At 33.4% G+C, this 27,794-nt stretch overlaps 2 protein-coding genes across 3 annotated transcripts in view; both read left to right on the top strand.

The window, feature by feature from the left end:
- The window catches only part of INTS2 (integrator complex subunit 2), a 46,989-nt gene extending 32,059 nt beyond the window's left edge, over positions 1 to 14,930 (top strand). Inside the window, exons 17-25 of one of the 2 annotated variants that reach the window (XM_037809520.1) lie at positions 593 to 757; positions 1,935 to 2,136; positions 4,934 to 5,059; positions 8,353 to 8,551; positions 10,704 to 10,955; positions 11,302 to 11,409; positions 11,543 to 11,648; positions 12,632 to 12,808; positions 12,918 to 14,930. In XM_037809520.1, coding sequence (XP_037665448.1) covers positions 593 to 757; positions 1,935 to 2,136; positions 4,934 to 5,059; positions 8,353 to 8,551; positions 10,704 to 10,955; positions 11,302 to 11,409; positions 11,543 to 11,648; positions 12,632 to 12,808; positions 12,918 to 13,087 — 1,505 coding nt within the window. In that variant the 3' untranslated portion in view covers positions 13,088 to 14,930. The remainder of the gene's footprint in view (positions 1 to 592; positions 758 to 1,934; positions 2,137 to 4,933; positions 5,060 to 8,352; positions 8,552 to 10,703; positions 10,956 to 11,301; positions 11,410 to 11,542; positions 11,649 to 12,631; positions 12,809 to 12,917) is intronic. The other variant, XM_037809521.1, reaches the window with a different exon arrangement.
- Positions 14,931 to 16,472: 1,542 nt separating this feature from the next.
- Positions 16,473 to 27,794, top strand: part of BRIP1 (BRCA1 interacting protein C-terminal helicase 1) — a 385,619-nt gene continuing 374,297 nt past the window's right edge. The window contains 4 exon segments of the mRNA XM_037809614.1: positions 16,473 to 16,580; positions 18,519 to 18,641; positions 19,910 to 20,021; positions 22,237 to 22,413. Of these exon segments, the coding sequence (XP_037665542.1) occupies positions 18,546 to 18,641; positions 19,910 to 20,021; positions 22,237 to 22,413 (385 nt within the window). The 5' untranslated portion in view covers positions 16,473 to 16,580; positions 18,519 to 18,545.

Genomic DNA, 27,794 nt, shown 5'->3' with positions numbered 1-27,794 from the left:
TGTTCTCTCCCAGAGGTCTATTAGAATTCCTGAGTGGGGTCTTTTCCCAACTCTATATAATCCACACCCCTCTCCCCACAAATGAACAGTCTCTTCTCTTTTTCTTTCCTTCCCTTTCAACTCTTAAACCACTGCTATGTTAAACTACTTTTCATGAATGGGAGACTTTTATGTTGAGATGGGATAGAAACCAGCTTAAGGACTTCTGATATAAATAGTGGTTATCAATTCACTTTGTATCAGATGTATTGGGGATCTTTAAGCAAATTCCTTGGCTCAAACTACTGAACGTAAGTTCTCAAATGGTAGTATGCATGCATAAGAAGTATGAATTCCTAGGCATACACTCCAAAGCTATTTGGAGTTATTTGGGATGTTATTTGGGATGACATCCATTATTCTACACCTGAAACAAGCTTTTCAGGTGATCCTGGTGCCAGTGGTGCTCTAATCATACTTTGGGAAACCCTGCTTCAGAGCATAAGCTCATTTCCTTATGTGCTGTTGGCCTGCTAAAAATGAGAGAGAGAAGTGGGAAAGCTGCTGGTGTTTAAGAATGGGGAGTCCAATTGACTTCTTATAAATTTTCAAGGCTTGCATTCTGCTTTACTGCGTCTCCTTGCAACCAACTACCCACATTTATGTATTGTGGATGACTGGATCTGTGAAGAAGAAATCACAGGGACTGATGCTCTATTAAGACGAATGCTCCTGACTAATAATGCCAAAAACCACTCTCCTAAACAACTCCAAGAAGGTACGGTAAATTGTTACTTATTTTATTCCTTATAGTATTCCTTTTACTCCTTTATTAGTCCAAAGAGATGTTAGGCTCATTGACATCTTAAAATCATGCAGAATTTTCTAGAGGATATATTTTGGTGAAATAGATTTTAAGTTATTTTCTCTGAGTTTAAGGAGCTTTAACCATTTCTTTCTAATACACTTGTAACTTTTCTCTCAAAAGTGTTATGTGGTATCACTAAACAGATAATTGTGGCTTTAGGAAGGCCCTAAACTGGTCAGAAATAAGAATAGAGCAATTGAATACAGCAGTGTACTTGTTGTCAATGGATCGTGTTCTAGAATGGTGCTGCTGAATAGGAATAGAATGCCAGCCACGCATATAATTTTAAACTTTCTTGTAGCACATTGAAAAATTAAAAAGAAACAGGTGAAATTAATTTTAATCATATATTTCGTTTAACCCAATATATCAAAAAATATCATTTTAACATGTAATCAACATAAAAAAATCATGGGATATTTTACTTTCTTTATTTCATACCACATCTTTGCAATCTGGTATGCATTTTACACTTACAGCACATCTCAATTTGGACTGGCTACATTTTGGGTGCTCAGTAGCCAGATGTGGTTAGTGGCTATTGTATTGGAGAGCATAGTTGTAGATATTTTTCACTAACAGCAATTTGCTGGGTGCTTATAGTATATAAAGGAGGCCACCTGGAGGAAGATATCAGGAAGCAAATGAAAGCTACTACTAAATACAATACTCTGGTATATTTTCCTATTTCAGTTAATTTTTAAATCAGTCTGAATCACCAAGAAAATGACATACTAGTTTTGGGGTCAATGAGGTGTTTTTAAAAATGAGATTTTATTTTTTTGTTCTTTATGAAATAACAACTGTACTTACATGGATTTTTCTTAAGACTCTTATTTGTAGGTGTAGTCAAAACTACTTCTAGGCTCTCTATGTGGGGTTTGTATTATTTTTGCAATTGTCCTCTAAACTTGAAATTATTTCAAAAGAAAACGTTAAAAAAAAAAAGAAAAGAATAAAACAATGTCTAGGATTGAAAGTTTTACTTTTCAGCAACTTGTTTTCTTGATTTGTTTGGCCTGTAGTCTGAGAGAGAAATAGTAATTTCCACCTAATTTAGATTGTGACTCCTAAATTTTCTTTTTAGCATTTTCAGCTGTCCCAGTAAGTTACACACAAGTGATGCAGATTCTGGAACACTTGACTCTACTCTCTGCCAGTGAACTTATACCATATGCAGAAGTATTAACATCCAATATGAACCAGCTGTTGAACTCAGGGGTTCCAAGGAGAATTCTTCAAACAGTCAATAAACTGTGGATGGTTCTTAATACTGTGATGCCTAGAAGGTAATTTTAGTGTATTGTTACATGTAAAAGATAAATATATAGCAGTGATAATATACAATAATCTAAACTTAATTGTTGAAAAAGTTTTTCCCAAGACCACTAATATCAGTATTTGTTGAGCATTTGACAATATAACTCCTTTCTGAAGACTACCAACTAAAAAGTTGTTATAATTTTAAGGAAAAGAATAAACTTTATCTTAAGAAAGAAAAATAAACCTTAAAGTATTTCCAACTTGAGAAACTGGTTTCTCATTTATAGCTGTTTATGGCTAATTTTGATTTAGGTCACCGTCCTGTCTTGCATCATTGCAGTGGTTTCCAGACTTTGCTGTACATTAAAATCACCTGAAGAGCTTTAAAAACTTCTGATGTCCACATTGTATCTCATGCTAATTAAATCAGAACGTCTGTGGGTGGGAGTCAGGCATCAGTATGTTTTAAAGATTCCCCAGGTGATTCCAATGTACAGCAAAGTTGGAAAACACTGGATTATTTTTTCTTTAGTCAAATGGGTCTCTGCTGGTCCATAGATTGAATCAAAAACACCTGGTCAACTCTAAAAACCAGAATACTAGGCCCTACTACTTGAGATTTGATTCAGTAGGTCTAGGATGAGGTCTGGAAATAGTTATACTTTTTAAATTTAATTTTTACTTATATCAAATAAATGTATTTAACTTAAGAAGTTAAAGATTATATAAGTCTCCTGCCCCACACCTTCCCATTTTAGAGCCTAATTCCCCAGAGACAACTATTTTTTCAACTGTTTTTTTCTTTTTTGTTCTGCCATTTATACCCTTCTTCCATGCTTATAATAACTATGATTTCCTTATATTCTGATTTTAGAAATTGTCTGTTGTCTTCCTACAAGGTAAAGATTTAGCACTCCTGTCCTTCTTCCCTTACTTCTTGTCTCCTCTTCCCATTACCCTATTGCCCCTTCTTCCATTTATCCCAACAGTTACATCAATAAATTTTGTTTAAATCACTATTTAGCCATAATATTATGATTACTTAAGTGTTATTTATAGTTGAGCTATGTAATATCCTTTGATTATATTTTGTTATGCAGGTGCAGCCCTCTCCCCACCCACACATACGACACACACACCTGAAGTTAATACCTGCCTCTTTTCCACTTGCTTGTTTTTTTTGCTTGTTTTTTGCTACCTATAATTAATTCATCCTCAAACTCTATTATTGAGGGGAAATATAATTTTTTTTTTCTTAGAAACATTCCTTTTAGAGACTTTCATCTTCATATTCTAATCTGGGACATGCACAAGTGCTATCCTGGAATTACCATCATCTCCCTTCTTTGTAGGGTTTCCTGTTTTTTTCTTTCTTGGTTTACTTCCTCATGTTCAGTGAAGAACAGAACACACTCAAGTTGCTTCCTGAGAAATGGTGTGTGGGAAACTTAATTTTTTTGAGAACTTTCATTACCAAAAAGGTTTTTATTTTCCTCATATGTGAATGATATAAGCCGTGATACAGAATTCTAAAACATTTTTTCAGCCTCAAATTTGAAGTCATCATCCTATTTACTTAGGGCTTCCATTATTGTTACTGAATGATCGGATGTTATACCAATTCCCAGTCCTTTGTATATGACCAGTGTTTTGTCTCTTTTAAAAAAACTTTTGACTTTTTTTCTTTCACTGTTTTCTGGAATTTTATGATGATGTATTTTGGTGTGGATCTTTTTTATTTCATAGTGCTGGACACTTAGTTGGCCTTTTAGGTCTGGGGACTAATGCCTTTATTTCTAGTAATTTCTATCTTTCTGTTTTCTGTTTTTTTTGTAATTTGGATTTTAGACCTCCTAGATTTTCTGATTTTCTCATTTTTGTCCTCTATTTTTTCATTTGTCTTTTGAATGTACTTTCTGTATATTTGCTCAATGTTACCTTCTCACCAGTCCTTTGAATTTTAAAAATTTGTTATTTTTAATTTCTAAGAGCTTTTTTTGTTTCATGGATGAAATAGTTTATCCTTTAAGGTATAAATAGTTTTATAATAAAAAAAATATAATAAAACATAATAAAAATCTAAAAGTTTTAGAAAAGTTTTCCTCTGATCTACATTCTGCGTTTCTTTTGAGTTCCTTATTTTGTTTGCATTTTTAAAAACTTTTTCAAAGTGGAAGCTTTCTTAAATGTCTGATCCTTGGCTGTCCGCTTATACTTAAGAGCAGGGCAAGCACTTGTGTGAAGTAGGACTGGTAGATTCCTGGACTTCACTATAAGAGATCAAGCACCTTCCATGTTGGTATATCTGTTAGCAATTCTGATGTGCACTCAATTTGGTAACCAGTTGGTTACTGTATTAATGTCTTATCTCAAAGTGGCCATCTCAAATTGAGATTTTATGATAAATATAGAATAAAGGTGTTTCGGTGTTATTTCATTTCCAGGTATTGTATCATTCCTATTTTACAGGTGAGGAAATAGTTTGGAGGGGCTAAGTTACTTAGAGTCATATAGCAAATATAGTTCATATAGGCATAGCAAATTTTAATTCAACTTTTAATTTTATATGCCATTGGAATTCCTTTGCACCTGTGAATATTTTGATACTACTTTGTGTTTACTGTTTTATCTTGTTTGTTTTAAAGACACAATAATAGGTTAGATTTCTATAGATCTTAATTTTTCAAAGTTCATTCACATCTGTTTTCTTATTTTTTCCTGAATCTGTCTTTCTAAGTTAGAAAGGTTTAGCTGGCTAAACGAAATCTATGTGTTTCAATTGTAATATAGTTGTTTTTGAGCACTTGATTATTTTCTCATCAGGCTTTGGGTGATGACAGTTAATGCACTTCAACCTTCAATAAAGTTTGTTCGACAACAAAAGTATACTCAGAATGACCTGATGATAGATCCTCTCATTGTCCTAAGATGTGATCAGAGGGTTCATAGGTATGTGTCATTTGAGTTTCATTTTGATTATATGCCTTGGAGAGTCAAAAGAAATTGAAGAATAAACTGATTTAAACTTATATCTTAGTGTTTTGCAGATAACTGGCAGTATGACTTGTGGGCTTTTTTTGTTTTTTTTTAGTTGTCGATAATCATGAACTATATATTTAGTTTAATATTTAATATATGATTAATAAAACTTAGCCTTAGAGAAATGTCATTCTTGGTGTTGGCAGCCATTAGTAGTAGCTGTTTTCTTTCTCAGAGTCAGGATCAGTAAAGAATAGCACTGTTTATGCTAGTCTTGTTGAAAAAGGTTTTTTAAAAAATTAGTTCATTGTGAACCATTTACAGGTATTAAAACAATGACTTTTTAACATTCTGAATTGTGATGTTAGTTGCATTGATTCCACATTTGGCTGTAATTCCTTGCCAATTGCTGAACTTAAGCAGTTGCTTTGAAGTGACTTCACCTTAACAGGCAGAGTTCATTAATTAATTTCATTAATATTGACTTTCTAGTTGCTATATGAAGCAATGCAAAAATATACAAATCAAGGGTCCTTTTAATCACTTTAAAGAAGAATAAACAGTATAAATGACATTTAGTATATAATTGAAAATAAAACCACAGTAAATAACACTTTTAGAAAATAGCCGCTTCTAAAACAAATGATTCCATTCATGTTAAAAATATGCTAAGGAGGTAACCTTCCACCTGGCTCACCTCCAGGTATTCAGGAAGTAGATTCTTCCATAAGTTTTGTATTACGCAAAATGTATTTTTTATTTTTTTTTTAGGTTTTTGAATTGTTTTGAAATTTGATATCTTTTGTCCTTGCATCATTTTTTGTTTTCTTTTCACAAGCCTGGACAAAGTGCTTAGTCTTTTCACAAAGTGTAGCAGTGCTTAAAAACATGTTTTTCTGGGCTTAGTCAGCTAGTCACATATTGAGAGGGTGAAAGAATAAACAGAATTCCTCTCTGAATGTTAGTCCATTGGCCCATCTTGAAGGTATGAGACTGAGTCATAATACTTATTGTCTATTTTCCCTGCATAAAGGAATTGAAAATCAAGCACATGTGAGAACCTGATTTTTAAAATTTGGTATCTGAATATTTTCTCAGACCTGTATTTCAAACTGGTTCATTAGGCCTCATGTATAATATTTATATATTTTTATTTATTCAAATTATGCTATTATGTATATAATTTTTGTATCCTGAATTTTTCACTTGTGAATCTTTTCTCATATTAATAGATATTCTTATATTAATGGCTACATAGAATTCCATTTTATAGATATGCAATTCTTAACCCAATTCCTATTGTTGGATAATTTATTTATTTCCAGTAGTTGCTAGTATTATAGTGCTATGCTGACTATTCTATGTACATTTTCCATACTTTTGTGGTTTTCCTTAGAACAGATTCCTAAAATGGAACTATTGGGGCAGAGTAACACACTCATTTTCAAGACTTTTCATTCATATTTCCATTGTCATCCAGTTTCTGGTCCTATATCAAAAAGTGTTTGATACTGTACACTAATTCATATCCTCCTACATTATTTTATAGAATATTTTCTAATTTGATAGGTAGAAAATGGATTCCCATTCTCCTTTATATTTTTGTTAGATTGAACATTTTTATATATTTATTGGCTATTGGTATTTCTTTATATCTTAGCCCAGTTTTCTGTTGGAATGCTTACCTTTTAAATTGATTTAAAGAGCTCATTTATAAAGGATATATGTTCTTTGTACATATATTACAGTTTTTTCCCTATAGCTTTATTGTTTTGTCTTTTAATTTTGTTCATTTTTCAAAATTAATTTTTTTTACCAAGTGATCATTCATGCGGTTTTAAAAAATATCAAACACTTTAAAAAGATATACACATATAAAATGACATGATGTCCCAAGATTTGCTTTGAAGTTACACAGTGGCGGAGGTTGAAAGTGGGTTGAGATATAGATAAAACAAGACTGGCCATGTATAGATAATATATGTATGAAATTTTTCATAATATACATTAATAAGTAAATATTTCGTAACATATAATAATATATAACAAGAAAAGGTGTACTGTGAAAAGCCTTGATCTCATATCTACCATTCTGTCATTGCTAATACAAAATTCTTCCTTGGTCTCTTTTGACCAATGGCCAGTTCCGTATCCAGAGGAAACTTTTGTTATCGTAATGTATGTGTGTAGCTTTATTTTTCTGGGTATTTACAAACTTAGAAATATTTAGTTTTTTTGTTTTGGGTGGTTTTAAAAAATATATATGTAAGTAAAATAATATGTAGGCATTATTTTGTTCTTTATTTCTATATTAGTATACATCATTCTACCTCATGTGCCTTCACTGATGCATGGTAGTCCATATATACATTACCAGGCTTATCCTCCAGAAACTTTGATGGAGCTTGGGAATTTTTTTTTCTTTTTGTTTCAAAACAAGCTCTCCATGTGATTCCTATTTTTTATTTTGGGAAACACAGCAATAGTTGGTTTAACTGTTTACATATTGTTGAATATTTAGGTTGATTTCAGTGTTTCACAGTTATAAACAAAGTGGTGGTGCCTATTTATGCACATGTGCTAGTTCGCTCTGTGATAGACACTGAGAAGTGGAGTTGTGTTTTTTCCCTATGGTCTTGGCATTTAAAATTTTAGTGGTTACTAATTTATCTTTTTTTGGTTGTTTCCTTTTTTACATTTATTTTTTATATATGTTTGTATCTCATTAAAATTTTTTCTATTTCTATTTTTTTAATCTCATTTAAATTTAATCTGTAACAACCTCTGAGGAAGGTATAACTCCATAGCCATTTTTCAGAGGGGAAACTAAGGCTTGGTAACTTCTCCAAATAAAAAGGATGAATCATTCTTGTAATACAGAGTTGTGCTTCATAGAAACTAAGAAGGAACAGTTAGGAGTACAAAGAATAAATATTTTTTTCTAATCACCTTCACCTTTGAGGAAAGCTGATTTGCAGGCTCATATCTAAGAGATTTACTGATAGTGCCATTTTCTGCAAAAAAGGAAAGTCTTTTCTCTAGGGTATACATTATATTTTATTTAGCTGAGAAGATGAAATAGATAACATATACAGAAGAAACACAATACTCTTATTTTTGAGGATGAATATTTTAGTGGGAAAATGTTACTATGTTGTACTCTTCAAGTTTTTCTAATGTTTAAACTGGATTGATCATGTTCTGGTTAATTTATAAATTTATATCCTTTCTCATGTATTTTCTTTTCTTTTTTCTGTGTTTAGATGCCCCCCATTGATGGATATCACTCTACACATGTTGAATGGATATCTTCTTGCTTCTAAAGCTTACCTTAATGCTCATCTGAAGGAAACAGCAGAGCAAGATAGACCCTCCCAGAATAATACAATAGGCTTAGTTGGACAAACTGATGCCCCAGAAGTTACCAGAGAAGAATTGAAAAATGCATTACTGGCTGCTCAGGTAATAAAATAAAATTTAATAAAAAAAAAAAAGGGGCAAAGGCTTCCCTATTAATGAAATCAATTAAATAGATGACTTGGTATGCCCTTTATGTACCAGGATGACATACTACACCTTCCTTTTATTACAGAACCTATTATAATGGTGTTACTTTTGCTTCTGAATTTCAGATGGATTATATTAGTAAAATCAGAAATAATCCTCACAATGTTATTTTCATAGCCATTTAAATTTTAACAAAATATGAGTTTAACTGTCTGGTTAGATGTTCATTCATTTATCTACCAAATATTTATTGAACACCTACTATGTGCCAAGTACTGTTTGAGGGACTGGAGATACAGCAGTGAAGAAGACAAAGTCCTTGGGTATTTGTTTCTTCAAATCAAATGGTAGAGACAGAGAAACAGAAAAACAAGTACACGTATAATGTCAAGCAGTGATAAATACTTAAACAATACAATCAGTTCAACTTCATATTTAGAAAAATATTGTAACAATGTAGAATTTTACTGAAGCCTTAAGTAGTCATTTTTGAATAATGCAGGAGATGTGAGATGATAAAATGTTAAGCAATTTGAGGTCTTCAAAGTAGAAATGTTTCCTTAGTGTGAAATATGTTTTCTGAAATCTTTTCAATAAGAGAACTTAAGAGTAACAATAAAGGTCCACAATCTCTTACCTAATACAGAAACAGAAAGCCAAAAAGTTTTGGAGATGGAAGCATTTTTTTTGTAACCTAGTTAGCAGAAAAACCTGAACTGATGTGAACTCTGGTGGCAAACTTAATCTGAATTGATGTGAAGCTACTTATGATCTTTATCCCACTTACTGTAAATATTGATATGTTTTGCTGCAGAAATAAATGTCTGATTACAGGGTGATACTGGGGGTCTCTGCTGGGGGTATTGATTAATATTACACTTAAAAAAATTCTGAATTCTAAAACAAATGTGGCCCTAAGAGCTTCAGATAAAGGGATTGAGGACAGTATAATAGTTAATATTTGTATAACATTTACTATATGCTGGATTCTTTAGGTATATCAACTCATTTAATTTTTACCACTACCTATGAGGTATTATCATCTCCAGTTTCTCAGATTAGGAAACTGCGACCTAAAGAGGTAAAGTGATTTGCTCAAGTTTACACATTTAGTAAGTAGCAGAGCAGAGCTAGGATTCAAACCTAGGCAGTCTGGCTCCAGAGTCTGTAAATGAAAACAGAACAATAACAATGACAACTAAAAACCCCTAATGCAAGAATGTTGATTGTAAAGAAAGGTTAACCTTACTTTATAATCATCAAGTTCTTAAACACTTAGATCAAGTAATTGTTTTCTTCTGGCCCAGCAATGGCTTTCTTTCAGACATGCAGGTCATATATTCTTTTTCTTTTTTTTTTTTTTACTCCATCCTGTGGGATGAGAGTAATTATAGCTCTCCTTTGTATGTAGGGGCTTCCAGTAGATCACCCCTCAAGAAGCTACTATGAAATAACACTCAAGCTTGTAGACTGAGCAACAATGAGTTGTGCAGGTGGAATGGATGGTAAGGTAGAATTTTTCCTTGCAAAACCAGGGCTTTAAAGAGTCCGACTTCAAATTAAAAGGGAGACTGCTATGGGAAGTGACTTTTATACATTAATTATTAGCTGCCACCTTCAGAGGAATTAAGTATTTGGTAGCCAGGAGAGAAAAAGAGTGGAGCACAGTAGGATCCTGGGAGAAGTGGGAGATTAAGAGGAAGGAAAGGAGATTGTGGTAGAAGTCATTTTTGCCTAGAACTTGTTTTGGATGCCACTGAATCAGAACACCTGTCTAGTTGATATTCTTAAACTAGAGTCTTTGGATCTGCCTTAGAGATATGTGACCTTCTTGAAATTATGCACTGTTTGTTTACCTGCATATGTTTATTTTTGTGGGGACACAGTCTATCGTTTTCCTTAGATTCTTAAAGGGGTTCATGACCTAAAAAGGTGAGAACCATTTCCCTGTAGGTTGCTCACTTCTGCTCTTAGAAGTACCTTTTTTTTTTTTTTTCTGTAAGAAACTAGCTGTTTTGTCATTTCTGTTCATGTGAGAACAAGATCAGATTTGATTTTCAAACAAATTTCTCAGTAACTTCTTATATTCACTATGTTTTCTTTGTAGGATAGTGCAGCTGTCCAGATTCTCTTAGAGATTTGCTTACCTACTGAAGAGGAGAAAGCAAAGGGTGTCAATCCAGACAGCTTGCTAAGGAATACTCAAGGTGTTATTACTACCAGCACTCCCAATAAGGGAATGGAGGAAGGAGAAGACAATTTTCTCTGTAACCTTCGAGAAGTTCAGTGCCTTATCTGTTGTCTGTTGCACCAAATGTACATTGCGGATCCCAACATAGCTAAGCTTGTTCACTTTCAGGTCTGTTTTCAAGGAATGATGCTTTGTGACTGATCTTTATTTTTCTTGGGGGCTTTGAGTACTAAGTTAGTAGGGGTCATTTAGAAACTGGACATAATACAAATGAACACGGTTCTTTGCAATATGGAGAAAAATCCAGATGTTTTAGATTTTTTTTTTCCAACCCAGTAAAGTGTTCAGGTAACTTATTCTACTGCATCAGAAAAGTGAAATGCCAGGAAAATATGTAGGACCCTGTAGCCTTCTGAGCAACTTTTACAGAAAGTATGAACCTTCATTTATGTTTTTATCTATATTTGATGTATAGTTTTATTTTTAAACTTTTTTCTCTTTCTTGTTGAGATAGGGTTATCCATGTGAACTTTTGCCTCTGACAGTCGCAGGTATTCCATCTATGCACATCTGTCTGGATTTCATACCTGAACTTATTGCACAGCCAGAACTTGAAAAACAGGTAATAAGCCATTGGACCATTAGGAAATTGTTGATCTCCCTCCAGTCTTCCTAGTTATGTAAAATATTTTTATAATTTTTAATACTTAAAAATATTCTTTACGAACATATAATATTTGTATTTTGTGTTGCAGATATTTGCTATACAGTTACTTTCTCACTTGTGTATCCAGTATGCGTTACCAAAGTCACTCAGTGTGGCTCGCTTAGCTGTCAATGTCATGGGAACTTTGCTAACAGGTGTGTAGCTAACCAACATCAACAACAAAAATTTCTAATATAAATTAATACGTTTATTTTCTGAATTTAATGACAATATGTTTTTGTAATTACTACTTTAATGCATACCATCTTTTGTATTCTTTTTCTTTTGAAAATTTTCCTGTATATGAATGTGCTTTATAGGGTAGAGGTGATGGAGAGGCCAATTACATTTCTTGTTTTTTGGATGAATATTTATAGATTTAGAGTAAATATAAAAGTTTTTCACAATTTATAACTGAAAACCAAATCTACTTTCTGTATGTAATTGTGTCAGTAAAAAACAAGTTAAGATTTATTACAAATGTCTAGAGTTCCAGAAAAATATAATCAAATGTTTAAATAAGAGATAAATGTGTTATTTCTTCAAATTCTAAGACATTCTAGCATATTTTAACCACCTTCTGGTTTATAGAGTAAGATGGTATAAAAAAAATACTTTAAAAGATATAAACTATCATTTAAACTTTTAAAGTCATGGTTTAGTTAAATTAATATTCTTTCCCAATGCTCCCTTAATACCCTGTTCATTTTCTTTTCACTGTATTCATCTCATGTTATAATTATTTGTAATTGTTAAAAGCTTGAACTGCCTGAATAAAATCCCAGTTTTACTCCACACCACTTAGAACAAATTTCTTAACCTAAAGTTTATTTAAACCTAAGGTTTATTTACCATTTTATATATAGTGGCATAATAGTACTTTCCTCATTCATAAGACTGTGAGAATTAAATGAAATAAAGCATGTAATGCACTAATTACAGTGCTTGGATAAAATAAGAATTCAGATGTTGGATGGTGATTGACTGCTAGATTGTGAGCTCCCTGAAGACGGGGGCTGGCTGTGTCTTAGAATACTTTGTATCTCTAGCACAGAGCATGATGCTTAAGTATACTGTATAGATCCAGTATATGTTGAATTTATAAATTCAAACATTCTATTTAATTTCTTTCCAACAGTTTTAACACAAGCTAAGCGGTATGCATTTTTCATGCCAACTCTGCCAAGTTTGATCTCTTTCTGTCGAGCATTTCCTCCACTATATGAAGATATTATGTCTTTGCTGATCCAAATAGGGCAAGTCTGTGCCTCTGATGTTGCCACTCAGACCAGAGACATTGATCCAATTATTACACGTAAGTAGTTACTTAGTCTCAGGAATTTTCTTAATATCCCAGACAAAAAAAGCCAAAACCCTTTCCAGATTTCTTGCCTTAATTTATATTTCTTTCCTAATGTTTTTAGGTCTTCAACAAATAAAGGAGAAGCCAAGTGGATGGTCTGGAATCTGTAAAGATCCATATTTTAAAAATGGATCCAGGGACACTGGAAGCATGGATCCTGATGTACAGCTCTGTCATTGTATTGAAAGCACAATAATTGAAATAATAAACATGAGTGTTGGTGGAATATAAAAAAAAAATTCAAGACAAAAATGAAGCTGTTGGCCAACATGAATTGGCATCGTATAACAACTGTTAAACTGGATGGGAGCAGTATGTTTTGGAATCACTAAAATGACTCAATTCAACGTGAATACAGTTTAGAATTCTGAGAATTATGCTTGCCTGTATTTGATTGATAGTTCTTTGGATCTAGCTTGCTGTTTAAACTGTAGCAACTGAGCATTTTTTTTCCCATAAGGAGCATATTTAAGAAACTCATTCCTGGAAAGGGAATCTGGCATCATGTTTATTAGCTTCTGAAGTGAAGAAACACTGCCATGCCTTTAATTTAATTTCTTACAAAAATGAATCCGTGGGGACCCTAGTGTTTATTTTAACTTTCAGCTTGTAATAGAGTGCTTCAATGGTGTAATGATGGCAGGGAGAAAAAGGGATCAAGGAGAGGGAGAATTCAGGAAAAATTAGGAGTTCAATACCCCAATAGAAGACTTGGAAGGCAAGTAATAATAATACAAGATTGAATTCCAGTTCTTAAGTAGTAGTATTAAGAAGACTTTAAAGAAGGCAAATAGCTTTTGTAAATGATTTCCACGGGATTACAGGTGAGGACTTAAAGATTTTACATATTTGCTTCAATTTTTACTAATATATGAAGCCATATGTTTAAAGAAATACTTGAATAATTTGAAATTTTAAGATACTGGTTTAAAAGTGTTTACAGAAACATCTTTGTGCAGAGAAGAACCTGAAAGGAGGTCTCATTCAGTTTTTTTTTTTTTTTAAGAGTTATTTTTATAATGTTTTACTCAGTTATCTAATGCTCAGAGGGGGAAAATACATTGGTATTTAATTAAACAAAGTTTAAGGCAATACAACCCACTGGAATAGAACTCTTGGTTTTTCACCAGGATTATAATTCATATCTTACTTTGAGAAGATCGTTGAGTAAGAAAATACATAGTGTTTGAACCTCAGGAAAAATTAAAATGCAGAAAATGTTGTCTTGATGTAGGATCTTGTGGTCTTCTGATAACTTTTATTGATTAGCTATTTTCAGGTAACTCATAATTCTTTTTTTTTTTTTTTTTTAAATATCCAGTGTAGGTTTTTCTTTGCCTTCTGATTTATATATACATAAATGACATACTTTATTTTCTTCCACTCAAAAATAGACCTCTTCAGTTGTAAAAAGTCAGGCAGGTTAGTAAGAAAGTATAGTTTTTAAGAAAAGAAGTTTAACATCAACCTTTTCACTAGCAAATAGTCACATCTCATTTTCCTCCTTTGTAAAATGAGATCATTACTGGCCCTACCTCATAAGGGTATTATGTATAAAAACTAGTTTGTAGATGTTTCAAATCATGAAGTGCATAGTATAATACATGATAAAATATTTATAACTTTTATTAAGATTCTTAATGTTCAATTAAGTAATTTTGATGGGAAAAAATAAAAACATACACTTAAAAAATACCATAAAAATTTTCATATTTTAAAACAGGCAGTTTTATAGTCCCTGAACATGAAATACAACTCCTCCTGTGTGTGTGTGTGTGTGGTTTTTTTTTTTTTTAAACTGAGGCCTTGGAATATTTTGTGTGAGTTGGTGTCCTCTAATGGGAAAAAGTTGAAGTATGTTTTCTAACTAAATGTAGTGCACATTCTGGATCAATTTTCAAAGACTGGTCAGAACCTGCTGTTTTACAATAACATATGCTGTTTTTCATCAGATTTGTTGATGTAAATAAAATATGTAAATATATTAGTAAATGTTAATATTCATGTATTTTAAGTTAAGGTTATAAAATTTATCACAATGTGAAATTTTTTAAATCAAGTGAAAACAGATGTGTGCAGCTATTTTGAATATTGGTTTATAAACATTCATATTCTTTATCAAAAGAACTTGCCGTTTCTTGTTTCTTTCCACTAATGTTACCAGAAAGGAACAGTTCAGAGGACTGGAATCCAGGACTGTCTGTGTAAATTCTTTGTTTTGCCACATACATTATATGGAAAAACAAAGTTAGAGCAAGTTGACAGCCTCAGGAATATAGGAGAGTTAACTTGGAGTAATTATCCTGCAGCAGTTACACTAAAAGATTTGATATTTAAAAAAAATTCAGAATATTTTTAATGATTTATTTTTCTAAGTTATTCACTCCACTGTCCTAACAGTAAATTACATTTTCATACTTTCCCTTCATCTTTGCTTATGCATACATATTTTCACATGACTGAATTCATAATACCCAGTTTGGAGTTTGTTTTTTTTCCATTTAACATCATATGGAATTTTTTTCCTGCAAGTTTTTTAAGCATATATGATTATTTTATTGGCTTCATGAATTGAGTTATCATAGTTTAACCATCTCCTTATCATTAGGTGAAGTTTATAATTTTTTCAGTATTATAAATATGCAGTGTTACCAACTGAGGTGTTACAAATTTTCCTTTCTTGTAGATTTTTTCTTTAGGATAAATTTCTGGGATTGAGATTACTTAGGTAGAAGATTTTATTTTTATGACTACAAGTTTTGACATTTGGAGAAGATGTAGTAAAACAAGGAAAGTGAAGCAAACAAATAAACTCGCCCCCACCATCCCCTCCTCCCAGCAAGCCTCCTATCTCCAAACTCTTGTTACTTGAATTTGAGGTGTCTCAGGCTTTCCTTTTTGGGGACACTAGCATTTGAAATACGTTTAGGCTAATATACAATTTAAAAAGTAATTATTTGCCATGATCAGGATTACCCACGTAACTTTGAGGAAACCGGTGTACTTGGCAAGAAGAAGAGGGATGGAAGGTAGACAAAACCTAAATGGAGATAGAAGTGATCTAGTGCTGGAAACATCACGAGCATATCTTCGGCTGATTTTGGTATCTGGGAAAACCCTGAATATTACAAGAAAAACCCTAGCCAGTTGTCATAGAAGTTCACCCTATTTGGCTCAGTGGTCTGGCAGTTCTCACCGGACAGTCTTTTTCATACCTCCGCTTCTGTACAAGTTCGGTAATTTAAATTTAGTGGCACTAATGAATGCTCAGAGAACAAAATGGCAAAGCTTAAAGGCGTTGCCTCTTCGTTGCTCGAATGAGAGACTAAGAATTTCCAAGGAGAGTGATGCATGGGCTAAAGTACCATTTCAGAACCCAAGTGGAAAAGACGCGTTCCCTTTAAATCCCCCGGGATTTGTGCTAGCCCGTTTACTCTTCGGGTGATTGCCTTCCGGTGCCGCCAAGTATCTTGGGATTGTTCTTATTTCGGAGGCTTCGATTCAGCGCCAGAGTGTTAGCCGCCTATCCTTGAGCCAGGATTGGCTGCTTGATTTCTGGTCTCGGTGGGTGATTGGATACTGTGAGTCGGGGTGGGTGGGAGGCGGGAATTTGTCAGCTAGCGCGTTGTTGAGAGGATTGCCGAGAGCGGGAAGTTAAAAAAGGTAACGCTGCGCGGAGCCGCGGAGCAGGCGAGGAGAGTAGTAGCTCAGAAAGAGAGAGTTGGTAAGGACTGTATCTCTTCTTCCCTGTCAAAGCTCCGCTTAATTTGTCCTCAGAAATCGGCTTCCTTTTCTTCCGTGAATCGGAGCCAGGCCAGTTTTTCCTCAGGACGGGCAAAAGTATTTGTTGTACTCGGCGCGAAACCGCCAGAGGGGTGCGTTCTGCCTTCGCCCGAGTAGCTCTGCAATCCAATCTGTGCGGAATAAATCACCTGGGCTTCGGGGAGCACAGCTGGCCGTGAAAGGAGAATGTGTGGGAAAGAGAACTTGGGGAAAAGGGAACGCTTTCCACAACTCGGTGGAGCACAGGCCTGTGATTAGCCCCCGCCTCTGTGTTGCCTCTTGGAGGGAGTGGGCTGTGAGAGGCAGTTTGTTTTCCTTTATGCAGTGTTGCGGGGGGAGCTACCCTAATTTGAGATACATGTTGTCACCACCGGGAAGGCGTAGGGATTGATATCTAGACTCTGAGTAATTAGGATGGCGTTGAGTTGTTAATTCAGATTAAGATATTAGGTTATACCAAAGACCATTCTCAGAGCTTTATAGATAGAATTACAAAATGTTTGAAATGGAAAATGCCTTAGAGTAATGGTTCTTCTTTTAGAACACACAAGTTACCGTTATTATTGACTACATAATCTGTTGAGTTGCTATATCATGATTTAATCATCCCTTCATTCTCAGGTGGAATTTACTATTTTTTCCATTATTGAAAACAATGCTTCCATAGGTAACAGGGTATATAACTTTTTGTCTACTTTTAGTTATTTCCTTAGGACATTTTCTGGAAGTGAGAAATCTTTGGACTTTCTCTTCAGAAAAATTCAATCATGCCCAGAAACTTTTGCATGTAGTTTCAAGGGGTCACATAGTCTCTGAATTATATCTATGGATCCTAGGTTAAAAACCAGTAGTTTAACAGGTGGATGACTTTCTCTGGGTTAGATACATTCTGTACATTCCCTTATTTAATTCTTAGCCCAGTGCCTGGATGATTATTAATTGTTATTAATTTTTATAAAACCCTATCAAGTAAGTAGTATTTTTATAAAAACCCTACCTAATGGGTAGTATTACTTCCATTTTGCTAATGAAGATACAGGCTTAGAAAGTTTAATGATTCACACAGTGGAGTTCAAAGTTAGACCTGCCTTACTCCAAAGCCCATCCTCTTTCCTTGATACCCTACCGACCTTTAAATAAGAATTATTTTACTTCAGAAACAAAAGTCTTTATGGTCAAAATTAAAAAAAAAAAAAAAAATTATTGAGCACCTACTATGTGCCTAGGCACTTCTCCTTTACAACAGTCTTTAAATTTTTACGTATAAGGATCGTAAAGAGACATGTTAAAGGTAATACATCTAACTTGCTGTCAGAACTTGAATTAGAACCTATGCATCCTGTCTTCTGGTCCATAGCATTTTCCTTCTTACTGGAGGACTGCTGAAAGGGAAACAGGAAGGGACAGCATAGGAAGATAAATAGTGGTGCTATGGAGTTATAGAGAGAGTTGCTTCAGGAACCTGTTTGTTACTATAGGTAATTTATATCTGATTTGATTTATAATAAGAGCTCAATCAGGCATTATATCCTTTTTGCACATTATTTCATTTAATCTTCACAATGCTCCTATGAGGTAGATACTATTACTATTTTTATTGTACAGGTGAGGACACTAAGGCCTAGATAGGTTAAGTAACATGCTCAAAGTCATGCCACTAATACTTGGTGGAATGGGGATGTAAATCTGGTTTTGTCAGACTCCAAGACACATGTTCTCAACCACTGTGTGATTTTTAAGAATGGGAAATTCTTTTGCTTCCATCTATTTTGTTTATACATTTATTCCAGTTTTAGTTTCCAGACTTCTGTTCTGGTGTTGGGCATCTGGTTTTCTTTGAATGGCATTGTTTCAATATTGATTTTCATTTTTGTTTCAGTAAGGAATCTGAAGTATACGAGAAAGCATGATGTCTTCAATGTGGTCTGAATATACAATTGGCGGGGTGAAGATTAACTTTCCTTGTAAAGCTTACCCATCACAGCTTGCTATGATGAATTCTGTAAGTAGTGTTCAGAAATTATTTTAGGTCTTTATTAAGATACATATGCTTATAATCATACATTGTGTCTGAGATTGCGTTTGTTTTCTCAGATAGTAAATGGATTGAGAATTTTTGTGGGGTTTATTTGGAAGAACACGAAAATAAAAATCTAACCTTTGGGACACTAAATATTATCACTACTAACCCATATATGTCCGTAATTAGGAGGAAGGGAGAACATTGTAAAAAATGTTTTCAGTTCATTGGGAGCTTCTCTTTATTTTACTGAACAACTGCTCTCCAAAAAGTCTTCACTTTCTTTTATACAGAATACTGTATTTCTTAACCATTTTTTGGAATTATTTCAAACTTGATTAAACCAACTTTCCAGCTTTGCTAAATCTTAATATTTTGTCAAATTTACTTCATATCTTATTTACTAGTAACAAGATTACTAGTATCCAGAATTTGGTGTTTATCTTTCCTACCCATGTTTTATACTTTTAGACTTCTATTACATATATATATGTATCTATAAGCTATATATCATTTTCTGTTTTTTAAGTTTTGCATAATGATATGATACTGTTCCTATCTTTCTGCAGAACTTTTTTGTTTAACATTATTTTTAAGATGTAGCCTTGTTGATTGTTGATACATTTTAATTGCTTTATAGTATTCCATTGTATGAATATACCAGAATTTATTCATCCATTTTTCTATTGATGGACATTTGGTTTGTTTAAATTCTTTTGCAAATGCAACCAATGATGCTAAGAACACTGGTTGTTGGAATTGCAACCAATGTTGCATGTTTCCAAGTGCTCATACGGAAATGGTTTCAGGAATATACTTAGGTTTGGAGTTGCTGGGGTTCAGCATCTTCAACTTTATTAGAAATTGTTAATTTCTGTATAAAGTAGTAATAACAGTTTACACTTCCACTAGCATTATCCTCGGTTAAGTTCTCATTTAAGATACTCATAGGTATTAGTATATCCCACTTTTGCAGAAATGATGTTGCTTGCATAACTAAGATACAAAGTGCTTCCTTCTTCATTTCTTCTTGTGTGCTTGATACAGTGGTAAGACTAACTTAATTTTAGGGAGAGGTATAAAGGAATAAAGCCTAGATTTAACTAAATACTAGTTCTTCCTTCTCATATTGTTGTTCCCTGGACTGTAGTCTCACTCATTTCTTCTTGCTGTCCTATTTGTACTTCTGATGGAAAATCCCTAATAAAATAAAATGCTTATTGATTTTTTTATTGTTTCGGTATTCATAGATTGTTAGAGGATTAAACAGTAAGCAACATTGTTTATTGGAGAGCCCCACAGGAAGTGGGAAAAGCTTGGCCTTACTTTGTTCAGCTTTAGCGTGGCAGCAGTCTCTTAGTGGTAAGTAGATGGTTGCTATCTTCAGGTTTCTCATTGGGACCTCAAAAAAATAATAATAAAGTACTCTTTATCCAGAAAGGTTCAGTCATGTCCTAGTTAATTAAATATTTTCTTTTAATAATGTTTCTTTGTAATAGGTTATATATCTTCCAAAAGGGTTTCAATATAGCAAAATGTATTTAATCTTGAAACTATTGAACATAATTTAGTCTTTTGTTACATGATTCAGATAGTACGTAAGAATATTGGAATCCTTGGCATCATCACTTGAAAATAATAATAATTTATATGTAAAAGATGCAAGAGATGGTGCTGTAACAATATAACATACTAAAAGTTGCTTTTTTTGAGTAAATCCTTTAATATATTTGCTTGTTTGTCCCTTCCTTATAACATTAGAGCATGGAATATAAAAAAAGAAAACATTGTAGTTGAGCTTCTATTTGTTTGGAAATCAGATAAGCAGAAGTTTATTACAATATCATTTGTATAAATAGATATTTTTTCCCATTGCTTTTACTTTATTTGCTAACAAATGGCTGGTAATATTTACTTTTACTTAAAAATGACATAATCTACAAAAATGAATTAAAAATATAGTATTGGATACATTTTAGTTATATAACTAGGTAGCTTGGACCCGAAATATTAAGAGATTTTTTTTGTTTATTTATTTTTTTATTAGAACAGTTGTAGTCCTACCAAAAAAAAGGGAAAATTACAGAGTTCCCATCTCCCATCCCCCCAATCCCAGTTTTCCCTATTATTAGTATTTTGCATTAGTGTGGTACCTTTGTTACAATTGATGAAACAATGTAATTATAATTAAATTATTAACTATAGTCCCATAGTTTATATCAGGGTCCACACTTTGTGTTTGTTGTACAGTTCTTTGGTTTTTTTATTTTTGTTTTTATTATTCTGGTAGCATACATACAATTTAAAATTAATCATTTTAACCACTTTCAAGTATACAATTCAGTGCATTAAATACATTCTCAAAGTTGTGCTACTGTCACCACCATCCATTCCCAAAACTTTTCTATCACCCCAGACAAAAACTCTGCACTAATTAAGCATTAACTCTCCATTCCCCTGCTCCTGGTAACCTGTATTCTAATTTCTGACTCTGTGAATCTGCATATTCCAATTGTCTAGACTTAGGATTGCTGGGGCATATGGTTGTTCTATACTTTAAAAAGTATTAGGAGAATTTGAAGTTAACTGTGGGTATGTATATACTTTAAAAAAAAGGAAATGTTTGTGCTACTGATACAAATGTATTAAAAATAAGTCAATATTTTCTAAGCATTTGATTGTCCATTTTGATCCTTGATGATGAGATTGTCAGTTAATTTAAAAATTTTAATGACAGATGTCTGGAAAAGAGAATTACTATTTTTGTACTGTAGAGGGAAACCCATGTCAATAGAATTTGTGAAAAGTAAAGTAAATTACTCACATTTTTTGGTATATATGAAATGTCAGACAGATTTATAGTATTTTTGTGCTGTAGAGGGAAAACAATGTCAATAGAATTTATGAAAAATAAATTATTCAACTTTTTTGGTATATATAAAATGTCAGACACAAAGTAGATATATGACAATTCTGTATAATATTTAGCTATCAAAAATTACCTGTTTTTTTGAATTTAAATATTAACTTTAAAATGTATTGTGATACTTGTATTAGAATTGATATATCATAGAATGTGTTTCTACTTGAAATAGAAGTATAATGTGGGGAATGTTTTAACCTCTCATGTGATTTACATTACTATTTAATATACTGAACTTTCAAGTTCTCCCCTTAGGGAAATAGCAATAATTAAAATATTTTTTAGGTATTTACTTCAATCATTCCTGCTTGAGTTTTTAGTAAATCTCAATATGCAAATATTGAATATTGGTTATATTTTGATTACATTATCATTTGACTATTAGATTTTTGTAGATTAAATAAATAGATGATAACTTCTCTATAGATGTTTCTGGCATAAATGTTTCTTTCCTATCCTAATTTGGTGCTATAGATAGATAATCAACTTGTCCCAGTTTGCCTGGTACTTTACTGATTTTTGCACTGAAAATCCTGCCTCTTAATAAACACTTCAGTCCTGGGCAGATTCAGGTGGTTAGTTACCATAATTGCAGACAAAGATGATTTTTTAAAAATTAGAGATATTATAAATAGAGAATTCTTTCATTTTTAGGGAAGCCAGTAGATGAAGGCCTAAGTAAAAAGACTGAAGTACCTTTCTCATGCTGTTGTACATGCCATTCAAACAATTTTGCAAATGACAACATTGTGAACCAAGAGACTTCACACCATTTCAACAGTCCAAGTACTACATCTTTTGAAAGAAATAGCACTTCATCAACTTGTCAAGGTAATTTACTGTCTGGGTAAAAAAGCCTTAATTATTGCTGATAGAGACCTAAGTTAAATAAATTGGGTTAGCATGATGATTTTGTATCTTCAGCTGATTTCTCTGGAATTATTTTAAAACAATGTCAGAAACCCTCAAATTATTTTATTCTTGATTTGACTTAATTTATTTGGATATTTTGCTAGCTTAAATCATTTTTTGAAAAAGTCAGGACAAAATAAATTATATTTAGAAATTGATGTTGTTTCTAGCCACTATGAATTAGTTAGAATATTATGAAGTATAATCATTTGTATAGTAAGACAAGATCTAATTAGCCTCATTCATTCATTTATTCTTGATAAGTTTGACTTTCTGAGGCCAATATCCTACGTGAAGATCAGGTGGTTTTATTAAATATGATCCTTTAATAGTGGATAATAGATTTATTTAAGAGAAATGTATTAGGAATAACCTAAGATTATATGTGGTTTTTATCTTCTGCCTTTGACTATATGAAAAGGATTAACCATTATTTGCCTAAGCCAGAAACCTAGGAGACATTCTGGACACTTTGTATTTCCTTATTCCTCCATGCAAATCTCCATCTCCATTGATACCTGCCTAGTCCAAACAACCATTATCACTTGTTTAGAACGTAAAATAACTGCTTTCCCTATGTTTATTCATGCCATGCTTTAATCACTAATGGAAAAAAAGGTTATCATAATTTACTTCCGTGTAAACAGTATTCATGTTCTAAAATTGAGGATAGGGTCAGCTTCTTCGAAAGCACATGACTGAATGCAGGAGGTCAAATGGTGTGAACTAGAGTGGGATTCTGTTAGGAATACGTAAGAGAAGTTAGAATAGATGTTGGATAGGTGACCAATAGTGCTATCTATATCGTTTTGAACCTCAACCCTTTTGGCTTTCTTTTAATTCCTTCAAAGGACCATGCTTTGTCCTAAAAGCCCATACATGTGGTAGTCTCTCTTCTGAGCAAAGTGCCATCTTCAGCTTGTTATCCTTCTGTTACTTAAGTTCTCAGCTTAAATGTTACTTCTTTGGAGGAGCCATCCCTGACTATTCAGCCAGATTAGATTTGGTCTCCTTGTTATATGCTATCATCTCAACTATGTACCTCTCCTTCATGGCACTTGCCGCAGTTTGTATTATATGCCTTTTGCATCTTTTATTAATATCTGCTTCCTTTGCAGACTATATACTCTAGACAAGGTCAGGGACCATGTCAGTTTGTTCACTATTGTATCTCTAGAATCTAGCAGAGTGCCTGGCACATAGTAGATGCTAAATAAATATTTATTATATGAATGAATAGATGAATGAATGGAATTGGTTTTGACATAACTATATAAACTTTGGTTTATAGTATTTATTTCACAGCTTGTATTTTTTTGAAAACAGCTTTGTTGAGGCATAACTGACACAGAATAAACTGTAAATATTTAAATGATATAGTTTGATGAATCTTGACATATGTGTATACCATGAAACTCACCAGAATCAAAATAGTGAATGTATCTACCACCTCCAGAAGTTTCCTTGTGCCTCTTTGTTATCCCTCCTTCTTGAACTTCCATGACCCACCTTCCCCAAATAACCACTTATCTGCTTTCTGTCACTGTAGATTAGTTTGCATTTTCTAGAACTCATATAAATGGGATCGTGTGTACTCCTTTTTTTGTCTGGCTTCTTTCACATGCATAATTATTTTGAAATTCATCCTTGTTGCTGTGTGTATTAATAGTTTGTTCTTTATTGCTGAGTCCATTGTGCAGGTATACCACAATTTGTTTATCCAGTGACCTGTTGATGTATATTTGGGTTGTTTCTAATTTGGGGGTATTACAAAGTTATGTATATTTGTGTATAAATTTTTTTTATATGCTTTCATTTTTGTAAATACCTAGGAGTGGAATGGATCATATGGTAGGTATAAGTTTAACTTTTTAAGAGAATTCCAAGCTATTTCTCAAAGTGGTTGAACTATTTCACATTCCCACCAGGAATAAATGAGACCTAGTTTTTCCATTTCTTCACCAACACTTGGTATAGTCTGTCTTTTTCAATTTTGGCTATTCTAATAGACATGTAGTAGTATCTCAGTGTAGATCTCTTCTTTGACCCATTTGTTGTTTAAGAGTGTATGTTGAATTTCCACATATTTGTGAATTTTCCTGTTCTCCCTCTGTTATTAATTTATAGCTTCATTCCATTATGGTTAGGGAAGATAATTTGTCTGATTTCAATCTTTTTAAATTTATTGAAGCTTGTTTTGTGATATATGGTCTTTCCTAGAGAAGGACCTATTTGCACTTGAGATGAATGTGTGTTCTGTTGTTGGATGAAGTACTCTATATATGTTTGTTAGATCTAGTTAGTTTATAGTATTGTTCATGTCCTCTGTTTCCTTATTGATCATCTGTCTAGGTGTTTTATCCATTATTGAAAGTGGTTTATTGAGGTCTTCTACTGGTAATGTAGAACCATCTATCTATTTCTCCTGTCAAATCTCAATGTTTGCTTCCTATGTTTTAGAGCTCTGCTGTGAGGTGCATAAATGTTTATAATTATATCTTCCAAAAGAATTGACCCTTTTATCAATATAAACTGCACTTCTCTGCCACTTGTAACAGTTTTTTTTTCTCCCTCATGCATGTCTTTATTTTATTACTCATCTATCCATACACTGGATAAAGGGAGTGTCAGTCACAAGGTTATCCATACACTGGATAAAGGGAGTGTCAGTCACAAGGTTTTTACAATCACATGGTCACATGATAAAAGCTATATAGTTACACAGTCATTATCAGGGATCAAATCTACTGGACTGCAGTTTAACAAAGTCAGGCATTTCCTTCTGGCTATTCTGATACACTAGAAACTAAAAAGAAGTAACTATATATAATGAATCAGTAGTCATAATCATTTGTCAAATCTTTATTTCTCCTTTACACCTCTTCCTCTCATTTGATCTTTCTTTCAATCATCAGGGACATCTGGGCAGTGACCATTTTAGGTTCTTTTTGCTGGAAAGGGGTGTTGACCTTATGGGGTAGAGGAATGGAACTGTTTGATGTTCTTGGAGAGACTGGTACCTCTGATCTTATCTGGCTTAGGAACAACCTGGAAGCCATAAGTTTCTGAAAAAATAAACATACTAGGTAATACATTTTTAGAGTGTAGAAGGACCCCTGGGTATTGTTTAGGGTTTTCAGGAATACCGTTGGTTGGGACTTGGCATTTGTGTGGCAATTTGCAGTATCTAGTTGAAGCTTGATAAGAGTAACCTCCAGAATGAACTCTTGACTCTATTTGAAATCTCTTAGTCACTGAAACTTTATTTTGTTCTATTTCTTTTCCCCCTTTTGGTTCAGAAGACATTCTCAATCCCATGATGCTCATTTCTTGAAGTCATATCCCACGTTGCCAGGGTGACGTACTCACCACACGTAGGAGAGAATACAATGAGCTTATTTGAAGAGTTGGCTTAGAGTGAGAGGCCACATCTGAGGAACAAAAGGAGTTCTCTGGGGGTGACTCTTAGGCATAATTATAATTATAATGGTTTAGCTTTGCCATTGCAGAAGTTTCATAAGGGCAAGTCTCAAGATTGAGGGCTTGGCTTATTAAATTGGGAGTCCCTAGTGCTTGAGAGAATATTAGGAATTCCCCAGGTGGGGAAGTTTAATAGTTCCACATTTTTCCCCCAGTCCTTCAAGGGAACTTTGCAAATACTTCTTATTTTCTGCCTGAAATACTCAGGAATGTATGAGGGTATTACATTAACCTGTATAGAGTAACAAGATCTCATTCCCTATTCTAGGTCCCACGTAATTAGGTTGTTTAAATATACTGACCAGAGAGGTTAGATACAATAGTGTGCTACAGAAAATTTAAATTTTGGACAAAATAAAATCTCTTCCTTTGGTTTCCACAAATTTGGAGTTTTAAAACAGAGACAATGTCATCCATTACCCTGTATTCTGATTTACCTTAGTCCTAACCAGGTCTGCTTCATTCATATCTCTAATTGAAGTTTGATCTCTTTTTCAGCTTCATTAGCAGTTGCTGTATGGACTAATACTTACTTTCAGAACTGAAGAACTCTAGCTCTGAGTTAAACTTCAGATATCTGAAGTTTCAGGGAACTACTAGGTTATACACAAAGAGCACAGCATCTCAGAATTTAGAAATAATAGTTAAAACAGTTTTTGACATAAAGTCCATTTTGTCTCATACTAATAGAGCTACCTCCGTTCTCTTTTGGTGACTTTTTGCATGGAATGTTTTTTTTTCCATCCATTCACTTTCAGTGTATTTGTGTCTTTGAATTTAAGGTGAGTCAGTTGTAAACAGCATATAGTTGGATCATAATTTTTACCATTCTGCCAATCTCTGCCTTTTAACTGGGAAGCTTAACCTATTCACACTTAAAATAACTAGTGCTCATGCAGCACATATTTGTACCATTTTGCTATTTAGTCTTTGAAAGTCTCATATCTTTTTGTTCCACAAGTCTTCCATTATTGTTTATTTTGTTATTTAGTTGATCTTTTGTAGTGAACCCTTTAGTCTCCTGTTCCAGTTTGCTAATGCTGCCATTATGCAAAATACCAGAAATGGATTGGCTTTTATAAAGGGGGTTTTTTTGGTTACAAAGTTACAGTCTTAAGGCCATAAGGTGTCCAAAGTAAGGCATCAACAACAGGGTACCTTCACTGAAGGATGGCCATTGGCATCTGGAAAACCTCTGTTAGCTCGGAAGACACGTGGCTGGTTTCTGCTTGCTCCCAGGTTGTGTTTCAAAATAGTGTTCTCCAAAATGTTGCTCTTGGGGCATTTTGTCCTCTCTTAGCTTCTCCAGATCAAACTCTGAGCTAGCATAAGTCTGCTTTCAGTGGCCATCTTCAAAATGTCTCTGTAAGCTGCAGCAGCGTCTGGGCCTGTGTGGCTCTTTAAAGTATTCCAGTGATCCAGTTAAGACCCACCCTGAATGGGTGGGGCAACACCTCCATGGAAATAATCCAACGAAAGAAAGGTCTTGCCCACAGTTGATTGAGTGACATCTCCATGGAAACACTGAATCAATAGGTTCCAACCTAATCAACACTAATACATCTGCCCCCACAAGATTGCATCAAAGAATGTGGCATTTGGGGGATTATAATACATCCAAACTGGCGCATATCCTTTCTCATTTCCATCAGTACATATTGTAATCATGTTATCTTTGTGGTACCGTGGGGGCTCAAATTTAACATCCTAAGTCTTTAACGATCTTTTTTGATTTGATACCAACTTAACTTTAATAGCATATACAAACTATGTTCCTATATCCTCCATCCCCCATTTTTATGTAGTTCATATCATAAATT

This window comes from Choloepus didactylus, chromosome 18 (genome assembly GCF_015220235.1).
Source record: "Choloepus didactylus isolate mChoDid1 chromosome 18, mChoDid1.pri, whole genome shotgun sequence".
Classification (NCBI taxonomy): Eukaryota; Metazoa; Chordata; class Mammalia; order Pilosa; family Megalonychidae; genus Choloepus; species Choloepus didactylus.
The sequence above is the reverse complement of the archived record's forward strand: the minus strand, read 5'-3'. Positions and strand labels throughout refer to the sequence as shown.